The 13,766-nt window shown below is 41.3% G+C and overlaps 1 protein-coding gene across 1 annotated transcript; it reads right to left on the bottom strand.

The window, feature by feature from the left end:
- Positions 1-2,101: 2,101 nt before the first annotated feature.
- On the bottom strand, positions 2,102-5,670 carry cacng3a (calcium channel, voltage-dependent, gamma subunit 3a). Its single transcript, XM_085408518.1, has 4 exons — positions 5,460-5,670; positions 3,608-3,691; positions 3,367-3,507; positions 2,102-2,667 (listed from the first exon to the last, which is right to left on the bottom strand). Exons 1-4 carry the CDS (start codon positions 5,668-5,670, stop codon positions 2,102-2,104), a joined length of 1,002 nt encoding a protein of 333 aa, XP_085264644.1.
- Between the last annotated feature and the right edge of the window lie 8,096 nt (positions 5,671-13,766).

The raw sequence follows: 13,766 nt of genomic DNA, 5'->3' as shown, positions 1-13,766 counted from the left end.
TACTACTTAAATACTTCCATATGGATCCTTGGACAGTAGACTCTGTGCAGTGTAGTAGCGATAAATAGCTTGTGGAGCTGAAACAGTAGCCGAAGTAGTCAGTTGTGCTTTCAGGTAATTTCTTGTGTGAGCGTATTCATAACCTACCTTGAATTCTAGCCTGAATCCCGTTGCTGCCATGGTAACACCTGAGGTTTCTCAGACGTGTGTCTGTTTGTGCTGCCCTGCCATCAGATGTAACGGAGCTAATTCATGCATGTTCAGGCACAATAAGGCCCTGATATTACTCAGCACAGGAGAGGTCACCTTTTTTTGATAAACTGTTTTTGTTTATCAGTATTGTTCAAACCTTTGCTTCTGTGCTGGGTTGTGTTTGAATATTCTCTTAGTTTCTCTTGCAAATGCCAGATGCCAGAAACTGAGATGTCCTGTACAATTTTAAAAAAGCACCTTTTGTGATGTGAGTTTTGAAGCTTTCTTTAAGGCATATAGAAAGTGGCATAACCATGAGGGCAGACCCTTTCAGTGGGCTTATGCACGCTCACATGCTACAAAAACTCACTCAGCCACACAATTAGACACATGGAGAGACAGAGAGAGTTCGAATGCACTTAATGGGGTTTCGATCTTCTGCAATAGGTCCACAAAAAATGAGGCTACAGGAACAGGACATTCATTCATTCATTCTCAGTTGCTTTCATGCGTTTTGTATTTTCTGTAAATGTTTCTATTTCCTCACGGGCACCTCTCCCTTTCTGTCTCTCTCTCTGACTGACTATTACTACACACACACTCACAAAAACTGAGACAAATCTATTTTTTAAAAGTTCAGTTTTTGTTTGCTTTGATTTTTCCTCCGAGTGTCAAATATACAGATCAGCTGGTTGCTTGAACTGAAACGATAAGTGAATTAACTGCACAACATTCTGCAACTATTTAAAACATCGATGGACCATTTTTAAAATTGTTCCAGTAAAAAACGACAAGGTCTCTCTGATTTCAACATCTCAAACAGCTTTATTTTCTTGCTTTGTTTCATCAGGAGATGCAATCGTTAAGTTCTGCGGTGCCAGCTTGTGAACCATAACCTGATTTAAATGTGACACATCTTCCCCATTAGGGGATGTCTTTGGGCAGTGCTGCAAGCCTACAGCTCCTATTTTAAACCCTTCCCTGCACGCCCTGTTCTGACCACTTCAACTTTTCTTTCAACAGTGCATGTTGGATCTCCTCCACCATGTCAAAATGCTGACACCTTAGCTTATATATAATTATGTGAAAAATGAAAAAGTTGCAGCTAGTTGCAGATTGAAGACTGGAAGCAACCAGTTCAGGTTGATTCCACCAGATATACTCTATTGGACGCTTCAGGTTCTAGAGTAGAGCTTCGCACTGAAGTTCTCATCCCGGATTTCATTCTGAATTAGTGCAAGCCCCTGCAAATATCTTAAGAAATAACTATCATTCTAATCCGATGCACTGCCTTCATGTGGGGAACTTTCACTCCAAACTGTTCCTTGCACTGGTGGAGCCTATTCAGCTTGTCATGGGGCAAGAGTTTGAGGAGACCATGAACAGGTTGCTAATCTGCCACAGGGGGTAACACAGAGAGACTGACAAATCAGAATTTAACATGCACATCTTTGGACTGTTGGAGGAAACGTGAGCACTCAGAGTCACAGGGACAACATGCAAACTCCGCAGAGAAAGGCCCCAGCCAGTGGATTCAAACCCAGGACCTTTTTCTGTGCAAACCACTGAACCACATAATGCACCGCCCATTTAATTCCAGAGCTGCAGAAGGAGCAGACTTGAAGGGGAGATTGGCTAAATTTAAACCAGACATGGTTTCTGCTTTTAATGGTTGGAGTAACTGGACTTTCTGATTGCACCCCAAGTTATATCCTGGTGTTGGACTGTTGGACTGACTCTGGGAGATTGTAATGGCAGTTTTCCCACTATTTCTTGACTGAAGAGTTCATAAAAAAATATTTGGCAGGCTAAGCCCTGCACTTGTCTACAATGTCTCTCTTTTGCAAGCAAGAACATGAGAAAGCTTATTCTCCTCCGACTAACGTTCAGCCTTACAGGGACTCTCTTCTTAGACAGGTGTGGTCCTCCTGTTGGAAGCGCAGTTTCCAGGCAGCATCTCTGTGTTGTTGTGAGCAGCTGCAGCTGTTAAATGATCCACAGCCATGTCTATCTTACTGTTTTTGAGAGGCGAGGTTAAAGCGTAGAGCATGAACTCTGAGCCCACTGACACTGGTTTCGGCAAACCTGCCATGGTGGTGACTTTAGATTCAGCGGAGATGGACGGCTCCCGGTCACGGCTGAGTGATGCTCGGAAGGAGTGCGGGTCCCCTGCGCTGTGGTTGCTCCTGTAACTGTACCGGCGGCTGCGGTTCTGATAGTAACGGTTGCGGTAATACGATGAGCTTCGAGAGATGGGCGGCTTCATGAGCGAAGGCCGGCCCTTAGTGCGCAACTGTCTGTGTTTTTCTATGAACACATGCACTGCCAGGACGCCCACCATCTCAGCCAGCACAAAGGACAGAGCTCCGAAATAAAAGGACCAGCCGTAGGAGTAGCTCTTCTTGTTGTCGCTCTGGCTGGGGTCACCTGAGTTGGCTGATATGTACACAATGATGCCAATGATGTTACTGAGACCTGCAGTAGTGTTCATAGAGATGAAGAGGGTCAGTCAGATGTTTATTTGTAGAGGAATTTTTGCAGTTGACTGACACGCTACATGCTATGGAGGACTAAAAGTGCAAAAATGTAAATTTAATTAGTTAAATTAAAAAAAATTAAAGACACCAGTTAAATGCACCAGAAATAACAATAATGGTTAAAAAATGCTGAATAAATACAATAAGTAATTAAATATGATACCAATTCTTGTTTCTATTTGATTTTCTTATTTTTTTGTATTTTTGTTACCTTTAAATGAATTTCCATTTATTTCCATTATTTTTATTTTATTGTGTTTTTAAAAAAAAAATTTATTTCCTTTTGCTGTTAATATTACTTTTGATGAATTTAATGATAGAGAATTATTGAGTCGTTCAATTATTATTTATTTTTGGCCCTTTTGATCCTCCATACAACAAGAAAGTACAACCATTAAAACACCTGAAGAAAATACTTTTTTTTAAAAAAGAAAAAAAAAGATAAAATACCAGAAAGACTAACATAGAAAAACATAATTAATAACAGTAAAAAAAAAAAAAAGGGGGGGGGGGGGGTATACATAAAATCTAACATCACTGACAAAAAGCTTTTAATTCTGTGTTTCAGAATTAATAAGGGACTGAATGAAGAGCCACAATAATAATCATGCTGCTGAAACAACTCTGTGTGTCTGACCTGCAGAGACAAAGAGTATACCCGCAGTGAGAATGACATTATAGCGTGACTTGTAGAACTCGCTGGCAGCTACGCAGACACCCCCAAGAAATAATAACCCCACACTGAGGATGGGGAAGAGGCTGGAGGCTCGTACCGCTCCTGTGCAGAGGACAGGAGAACGAGGGTATTAAGACACCACGCAAATACCTCACACTGTCATCACAGCTGTTAAAAGTTCATGCAATTATTTGAGACCCACGCAGTAAGTATTCAGCAGCGTCCTGCTCGTAGTCTGCATCGTCAGGAAAGTGATCGATGTCCTTGCAAACACCCCGAAATGTCCCTGAAAACAGAAAATCAGACAATTACATCATTTTGTAACAAAAGTTGCTCAGCTTTGTCATTTTCCCCTGTCTCCCTCTTCTTCTGTACTTGATGCAAATGTAAAATATGCACAGGTATCTTCTCAGGTCGGTTTTTACTCAACCTGTCCACCTTCTAACCGTTTAACATGAATCAGTGCCCTCTTGTGGCCCTTTACTGTGTTTATATTGTGCTTGTGAGTTATGAGCATGCCCAAAGAGTCACTTTATGGCTTCACTTGTTCAGCCTATCAGATTTTAAACCTGGAGGACACAGTGTTGCAGTGGCTGTCCACACTCACTCATGTCATGTGATCACTTTTAGTTTTAGCTTGTCTCAAGTGAAAAGACAAATATTCCACTATCGCTCAACGCTACTGTATATGGCACAGACAGATAATAACCCTCGTAAGCCGTGAAGGCTCTGATGCATTATAATGATGCCTGGAAATACAAACATCAGCCTTTGTAACCTTTGGCCGCGAGATGCCTTTTAGTATTTGCGCACACAGGATCGTATTGACAAATGTGTCCCTGTGAGCCCGCCCTGATTGACCAGTATCGATGATGTGGCTCGGTCCCCATGGTTACCAAAACAAAACTCATTCATTAACAACAGATAAGCTGCGGCGAATAGGGCTGAGAGAAAAGATGTGAGGTGTAAAGTTATTCAAATTATTGTCACATTAGAAACAAGAGATCAGATCATCTGTCTCCATCTGGCTCAACAACAAATTTGTCTCTGAGCGCTTTTTTCGTGCATCACGATTATCTTCATCTATCTGCCTGTTTATGGCTTTTTTTTGCAATGCAGGCAAACTGACCAACACGCAGTCACACCAGACTGTTAAAGCACTGATGACCTCTGCATGCTCTGTTTCCTCTCCATTAAATCTTTTTTAGGTTGGCTTGGTTTTACAGGCGGCAGGGGCAGCAGCAGAGGGAGGGGATGCAAGGGAAGTGGGAAGGAAATCGAAAAGCCAAGCATTTTCTCTTCATTCAGAAACTTAGCAAAGCAAAACAGAACCAAGGATATAGGGTGAGAGAAGTATTGGTAGTGCTATTAAAGAGAAATGAATAATTAAAAATGTCATTTCTATCCATCATATAGCCAGGACTAAACCTTCTCTATAGTCTTCTTTAAGATGTGTCCTCATGACACCAGCAAACAATCAAAATCATCTGCACAGTGCAAGTAAAAAATAGTTTTTACATATTAGTCACATATTTATAGTTACAATCACTATAACAGGGTATTTTTATGTCGGATTTCTACTTTTCGTGATACAGAATATAAATACTCCACTCAACTGTTGAGTGCAGAACATTTTCAGGTCTGTAATACTATTACTATGTTGTAATACTTTGTAATACTATTACTATGTTGTAATACTTTGTAATACTATTACTATGTTGTAATACTTTGTAATAATATTACTATGTAGCTGCTGTTGTATGATTTATCGATGTAGCAATTATCACCCGATAGAGAAACATGATGCACAGCTTTGTTTATATATTCAGCCCGTTAGAGACCTGCTTGTAAGAACCGACAGTGTTATTGCTATTTAATATTGAGTTGCCCATTTATATCCTATTTAATTTATTAGATTAACAAGTCATAGTCACATAAACACACCATAGTGCATATTTACTATGTTTAGATTGACCATTTTTGTTGTGTTTCACTCTGGGCTGTTTTATAAGCTTCTAATGTGAAACCACATGCAGGTGTAGTGTGACTCCCACCCTCTGTGCAGCAGGTCCTCCACAGACCGGAGTGGGTCAGGACCTCTTCGTTCTTGCGGACCGTCTCGTTGTCGCTCAGGGTCTTAGAGCGGCACACCCCTCGGGAGTACAGCCAATAGTCCGTTCCCACGGCGATGGTCATGAGGCTGAAGGCACAGAAAGCCCCTGCTGTGGTCAGAAGCATCAGCACACCCCGGTTAAACACCCTCATGTCTCCTCCTCCCTCTGAGGACCGAGTCTGGCAGAGTTTAGAGGTTGTTCAAAACTTTCCCTCTGTGTCTGATCTTTGAGTTGATCCAGGAAGGAAACTCCGAGCACATCTTCTGCCGCCCCATTTTCCTCTAAACTATAAAACTTTGTTCACAAAGATGTTTCCATGTTAAAGGCACAGAAGCTTGATGTCATCTTGTTGGCTGTGCAGAACAAGTAAAGAAACGGCGCTGAAAGTTGGAGGAAATGATAGAGGAAAGTAGTCTGGAGAAAATGGCATCAGCGGCATGTTTCTCGACTCGTTCTAGTTTGTTGTAGCCCAACTCTGCACGGGCTCAGTCTGCAGAATGACCCCGCCTGTCTGATTGTATGTGTGTGTGCATTTGTCCGTGTGTGTGTGTGTTCCTGTCACTAAGAATAGCACAGGCCTCATGCAAACCAGTTCATAGTCCACCAGGTCAGCACCATGGAGAGCAGCAAGAGAGCAGAAAGTAGTGCGCATTATTTTCTGGCAAAGACACAATAAAACTTTTAACTCAGCCTAAAAACACTTCAATTTAGAACTGCAAAAAGGCAACTTTACATTTTAAATTCAGTCTTAAAGTGGAGATAAGTGCCCGTGAACACTACAGCAGAGCTTCTTTGGTCTCTCTCCTCTTTAGCCTGTAGGATGCAACATCCATGTTTTTGAAAAAATACAAAAATTAGCAAATTTTGATTAATCTGACCAGAGAACGGTTTTCCACTTTGCCTCAGTGCATTTTAAGTGAGTATCGGTTCAGAAAAGATGGAGACGTTTCTGGATCATGCTCACATGTGGCTTCTTCTTTGTATGATTGAGCTTTAAGCAGCATTACTGGATTATAAAATGAACTGTGTTCACAGATGTCGCTTTCAGGAAGTGTTCCTGAGCCCATGCAGTGATTTTAATGTCATTCCTGTTTTGATTTCAGTGCTGCTTGAGGGCTCAAAGATCACAGGCATCCAATATCGATTTTCTGCCTTGTCTCCTGCACACAGCAAGATTTCCTCCAGATTCTCGGACTCTTTTGATGATATTATGAAATATAGATGATGAAATAAGTCTAAGTCTTCACAACCGTTCACTGAGGAACGTTCTGAAACTCTTTGCAGATTGAACCTCTACCCATCTTTAGATCTGAGAAACTCTTCCTCTCTACCGTTTCCTTTTTATACCCAATAGTCTTACTGACCTGTTTCCAGTTAACCCAATTAACTGCAAAATATTTCCTTTTAGAACCACTTACTTTTCCTTCCCCAACTCCTCTGAGACATGTTGTTGCAATCAAAATTTTAACAGCAAATTTTCTCAATTCAAACATTTGATGTGTTTTCCATTTTATATTGTGACTAAAATATGAGATTTACGCAATGACAGGAGTCACCGCCTCCTTTCAAATTTAGGATCTAAATTCATCTCTTATATAAAGTCTTGGTCATTGTTACAGTCATGGTAAAAAGAAGAGCACAAACTGTCACTTTTTAGATTTTACATATGAGGATATGAGAAGGAAAATAATTTGAAAAATTTAAATACAACCTCAAACAAACAAGAACACATGACATATTACACTGTGTAGTTATTTAACAAAAATTAAGCCATAATTTTAGAAGCACTCTGTGGGAAGAAAACGTATCAGCGTAAGGAGCGGCCAGGTGCTGCTATTCAAATGCACTTGATTAAACGATCATCAACAAGTGCGAACACTTCTACCAAAGCAGACGTTTGGCAGTCTGCTGCTCTGGAGCATCAGCAATGATGTTAGGGAAGCATCTGTGGCTGTCTATCAATCTGGGAAGGGTCATAAGGAAGAGGTCAGCAAAGAAAAAGTTGGATAATTAGGGAGATGAAGAAGGAGTTCTGGGAGGCTAGGTGTACAGCAAAGAGAGAGATGACAAAGGAAAAGGCTTGTAGTGAGTTGTGAGGCTGGACACTAAGAAAGGGAGAGGCAGAGGAAGGATGTGATAGAGATGGAAATGTACTAAGAAGTGAAGAGAGTGTGTTGAGAAGGTGGAAGGTGTGCGTTGAGGGTTTCATGAATAAAGTAAAAGAGGAGGATAAATGTAGGATAGCGAAAAGTGCAGACAGAATGGGGAGTGTCAGGGGTGTATCCTGACAGAAGGATAAAGAGTAAAAGGGAAGTTCAGGTTGAGCTGTTTGGAGACAAAGTTAAAGAGGGAAGTTTGGACCTGTGAAGAGGAGGGATGGTCGATGTTTAAGAATCAGAGGAGGGTCATGATGTAATGAAGGAGGACGGGCAGAGTATTGGTGTGACAGAGGACCCCTAAAGGGAACAACTGAAAGATGAAGCAGCCACATTTGGTGAAAACCAATCAGCACAAACATCTCATATCACCCGTCAAGCACGGTGGTGGAGGAGTGAGCATTTGGGCTTGTTTTGCAGCATCAGGACTCAGGCGCCTTTCTAGTTATTGAATCAACCATGAACTCCTCTGCGTACTAAAGTATTCTAGACTCAAATGCGAGGCCATCTCTCTGATAGCTAAAGCTCGACTGAAATCAAGATCTGCAACAGGACAATGATCCAATGAAAAGGAAAAAGTATACTTTCTCTGTGCCATGACTGTATGTATGCTGTATGTATAACCAATAATGCATAATCAGGTAGAAAAAAAAACATTTTGAAAACACTTTTAAATAGACAGACAGAACTCTCATGGGGCTTTTTCTTTGGCCAGGTTTACTCATTACATGTCCTTTAATATTAATATTGTCATCAGTATTCACTCCACAAGCATATCATACAAGTGACTAAAAGAATAAATGAGGATGTGACTATTTAAGGCTTTGCAAAGTGAGTGGCCATGTGTGTGAAGAAGCAAAAGCAATCAACCCCAACCAACGAGCTTCCTCGCTGTAAAATGTTTTGTTATGATCAATCACCGTTTCAGCTTCTCGACTAAACCGCACATTATTATATATATGTCATTGGTGAACTTGCACAGCAGGCCTTTGAACACAGTGTTTCTGTTGAGAAGTTAAATGTGCACATTTAATAAGCGTTAATAATAGTTTCCAAGGAGCTGTAAGCAGAATCGGGCTATAATCCTCTGCAGATTCATCCGTCCAAGCGACTTATTTCATGTTCTCACAGAGCCATTTGATACTTATTATCACTACATCTATAGAACTGCTCATTATAGCTGCTTTAATTTCAAGAATACAATACAGATTTAAAAATCTGTATCGCTTTCAAGAACAATCCCTCCTCTCCATCGCAGACATAATATACATCTCGGTAAGAAATGAAGCACGATCACAAGATTGTCTTTGATAAAAAGGAGAAAAACACAAGAGAGCCAGAGTTTCTGGAATGTTTTATGATAATTCATTTTAATGCATCTTTCTGCAGGTGTCTCTCACGCGCAGGTAAAGACAGCGCATGCAACACATGTACACTGTCCATTTACACAATCCCTTGGTTGCTTAATAAAAGTTGCCCACTTCCTCCTCCTCCTGCCTTTTTGCATAGTTAACACTTTACTCCCCCATCTTTTGCCCTCCCTCTGTCTTTCTCGTCTTATCACATTTCCTTAAAATGATATGAACGTTAACCAGGGGGGAGGGGGGGACGGAGATCAAAAGAAGATTTAAGGGAAGGAGGAGGAGGAGGGGGGGGGGGAGAGAACGGGGGGGGGGGGGGGGAATAGTAGAGAAGTGCACGATAACATGAAAAACACTTCTAGCTCTACATCCCATTCCTATTCACACATACACACAAACACAGGTCATACAGCACCGTTACATCGATACGCTCATTTACAGACAGCCAGACAGTCTTTGCTCCGTGCTTTGTAAAGCAAACTGTGTAGCCACGCATATTCAAAACACTATTAAGAGATACAGCATTCAGAGTGGGAACTAAAACTTTGATTTTGGATATTTCAGAACTGACTCTGGACACCTGACGAGGTCCCCCCTCGTTGTCCGAGAGGTTGAAAGCAAGTCTTTAAACTACTGGACCAACAAACATGGCATGCATAGAGGAGCGGCACCACAAAGACTGTATAGGCCTACAGCACTAACCCACCGCATACGTACACAGTGCCATAGAGAAAGAGATTAAGCTAGAGAAAGACGTCTTTAAATATCTCTGCCGAAACAGGCATTTGGGGTGGGGGGTCTTTTTTTTTTTTCCCCTTTTTTAATTTTTCTTTTTGCATCAATTTGGAAGACGAAACGTGCTTAAGACTAAGTTCAGGACTAACTTAGACATGAGGTTATAAATCAGAGCTTTTTGAATTCAAAACCAACCTTGCTCCAAACCGCAGCCTGCACAGACACACGTGTGTGTGAGTGAGCATGTACATATTGATCATTGCAGGCTCATGATGCAACTTCCACAGGCTGAAGAGAAGAAAATCAAGTAAACAGACACTCTTGTTGGTGATCAATAGAGCACATACACACTATTAGCACATTCACTGTGACTCTTGATCACCGCTCTTCGTACTGACCGGCTCACTGTGAGGTACTGGGAATGCTAACCACCTGGAGTTTTCTGGAAACTGGCAACCAGCGGGCTTTGTTTCACACTGCTGTCTGTGTGTTTGTGGAGCTAATGTGACGGTTTATGATTGCCCAGTTTAGATGCTGGTGTGGGTCGAGACTGAAGACGGCGCGGCTCTGAGTCCTGATCTGATGCTGGATGGGTCTTTAATGAAATGTGGCTGGGCTGTACAAGCTGGAGTAAAGTCCGGCCTCTAACCAGCCGGAAGTCATCAGACTTGTATGATGAATTCTGGGTTGGTGTAGGAGAAGCCTTGAAACTCGTTCTGGTCAAGGTTCATGATGAAGAGCTTGTCTGTTGGCGTCAGCTCCACCACCATCTTTGTAAACTCCTTGTCGAAGTTGCAGACGTCTCTGCGTGTTTTCTGACACACACACGCACAAAAAAATAAATAAATAAAAACAGAAAGAAGGAAGAAAGAGAATAAAGTTAGAGCGTATTTGTAAAAGAGGTTTTTTTTTTTTTAAAAAGGCGGTTCAGACAGAGGGTTGACAACAAGGAATTAGAACATCTATGTTAGAAAAAGCACAAAGATGAAGCGTAGAGGAGGAGGCAAATACTTGTGACACAAGCAAAGACACAGTTTGATCATTGCCAGAGGTGGGACAAAGTCAGTGTCTAGTGCCTGAAGTCTAGAAAGTCAAATTCAACGTGCAAAATCATGTGATGAATTCAAAATCAGTCCATAAAAATACTAAAATATCCTGAAAACCTCCTTCAATGAGCTGTGGTCTGGTGTTTTTGGCTTAAAGTTTATAGGCCTCAGCTCCACTTGCTACTCTTTTTCTGCAGTGTAAATGACCAATGATGGACTGATTATACATGTCCACAGTCATGACACTTTAACTGATTGATTCTGGTCATCTGGATGAGGATGTACACTTCCTGGACAGGGAGGAACGCTGGTTTGAGTGCAGAGTCAAGAAAGCCATTTACATGGAAAGGGAAAGGGGGGGGGGGCCTAAGGGTATATCTTTTGCCATCTTAAAATGCTGAGATTGCAGCCATTCCACTCGCCTCTGTCAATGGGCCCCAGGGTGGCTTGCCATCACCAGTGTGTGAATGGGTGGATGACTGAATGTGTAGAGCGCTTTGGGGTCCTTGGGGAATGGTAAATGGCCTGTATTTGTATAGCGCTTTACTAGTCCCTAACTCTCTGTAAATGGTACTCATGGTCTTTGATCAATGGTCATGACAATTTGTGCATTAATGATCAAGGAACTGACCTCACAGCCCATTGTTCATTTATTGGGCTGGTTTCAGTTATTGTGCAAATGTACTGTTTATAAGGTTGGGGAAACCTGCAGTCAGCTGAGACTGAAGAAGTCACCTGGATGAGTGACTCCTGCTGAAAACGCTGCGGTCAGGTGAACAGAATCAACCTTTTGGGATTTAACTGATTCAGTTTTTCATGCTTTCAAGTTTGATGTCAGCAGCTTGTAAGAGCAAAGCTTTTAAATCCAAACTGATGATCTGAAGTCTGCAAAAACGCTTCGTAGAGCTGAGGGCAAATGAAGACTCTTGACCCCTTGAGTTTGTCTTAATAGGGAAACTCTGTGAAATGGTCATAATGTGATTATATTGATCAGGTCAACTTTAGTCTTTGGGTTGAGGTGATATAAAGTCATTTCAGGTCAAAGGACTTAAAGTTACAACAATAATCTAACATTCATATGAACACTCAAACTGATTTGGTATCCTGATATCCTCACTTTTTCTTACTGGTCTTTTAAGGTTTCCTGTCATCATCTGTTTCAGTGTCCATATGAGCATCTGGCTATTTTTTTTATGAATCAGTCGTGTGGGCTGCGTGTGCGTTTTGATGTCAGAGTCCAGTGTAGTCCACACCTCTGATCACTAGTAAAAGGTGGCACCACCAAAACTGTTAGACTGAGCACAACAGATCAGATTCCAAATAGACTGAGAAAGCAAGTGGATAACAAACAAAACACACTCTGCGGACGCGTACCCAGAAACACAGTCAAAGAGACCACCCTGAACAACTTCAACAGCACAGATGCAGAAAGACCCAAGACAAACTTCCAGAGCCAGAGAGAGACAGAGGAAATGTTCCAGTACAGAGCAGACGAGGATCGATAAAAGAGACCTGCTGAGGACCAAACCACAACCGAAAGGATTTCACACAGGGAGGTGAAGCAGTGAGCCCAAGACACACGAGTCACTCACACACTCACACTCACACACACACACACACACACACACACACACACACACACACACACACACACACACACACACACACAGAGTTTTAGTTTCCTACCTCCTCGTTTCATCACAGGGCTTCCAGCTGAAATGACTTTCCCCATCTCTACCAATGGTCCACGTGTTCACCATTAGTGCATGAAGCAAGTGTATGTTTGTGGCTTCAGAGTGTTTCATTGATTCATTGATTAAAACTTGGTGTATGGAGACTGAGTAACAATAATCACACAGTATATGTGGATTTATGTTTTTGATAACCCTAAGCTCTTCAAATTATAAATCGGACTGATGGTTTATGTGTCACAAGCTTTAAAGACGCTAATAAATCAGTTTAAACCTGTGACTGATTAAATTTTGTAGGTGCCACAGTTAAACCATTCAAGTTTTATACATTTTTATTAAACTTTTCATACGTCTACATGACACCATCAGAATTATTTTGGCCGTGCGGTGGGTTCAATCTTCAAAAAGCTGGTGCAGGTGTTTTCACAAAATAGTCGAGCATCCAGATGTAAGAAGACTCCATTCAAATACAGGAGTAGTAATTTCACTATTGACCAAGTATCACAGCAGAGCCATTTTAAATGATTTGATGCGTCAACAAATATAAAATGTGCAACTGCCCGGCAGTCCAACCTCAACTCAGACAACAGTAACAGCCATGTGACGCAAACGAAATCCAGATACAGAAATTTCCTACACTGACCTTTTAAAGGGCTCACTAGTGTCCTACTATGTCTCGACCACAGACAGCGTAAAACAAGGACGTAGCTTAAAACTGTGCTGTAACCTTGCGCTCTTTTTAACAGCCAGCAGGGGGCGATAGCTGGAATTGAAAAAAATGACTTCCGGTCCTCTATAAATTTAAAGGCAAAGCACCTGACTTTACCTCAGTAAACATTTTCCTGCTCCAGTTTATCTGCTCAGTCACTCCTTTCATGTCATACTGAATTAAAAAGATGATAATTTTTAAAAATCTTGGTAGCCTACACGGTTCATTGTGATTGATTAGTCGTTAGCCAATGAGCATGAGCATAGTCTTTTTATTACAAAAATGTAGTTTCAATCATTATTTAGGCATCCAAATTCTTTTAGTTTTTGTCGACTAAATAAAAGATTATCACAGACTAAACCCAAAGTTGATTCATTCAACTATATTATAAAGTGTAAATGTGTTTTTACCGGTGAGAGATGCTCCACATGGTTTACAAAGCATCTTATTTCCCTTGACATCAACTGTGAAATGTTTCCATATGTTTGCTCTTTCCTTCATCTCAAGCATTAAAATCTTTTCACATTTTCATGAGAAACCAGAAGCATG

This window comes from Rhamphochromis longiceps, linkage group LG6 (genome assembly GCF_057381845.1).
Source record: "Rhamphochromis longiceps isolate RC_006_pf linkage group LG6, R_longiceps_female_GT1.1, whole genome shotgun sequence".
NCBI lineage: Eukaryota > Metazoa > Chordata > Actinopteri > Cichliformes > Cichlidae > Rhamphochromis > Rhamphochromis longiceps.
This window is presented reverse-complemented; position numbering and strand designations above follow the sequence as displayed.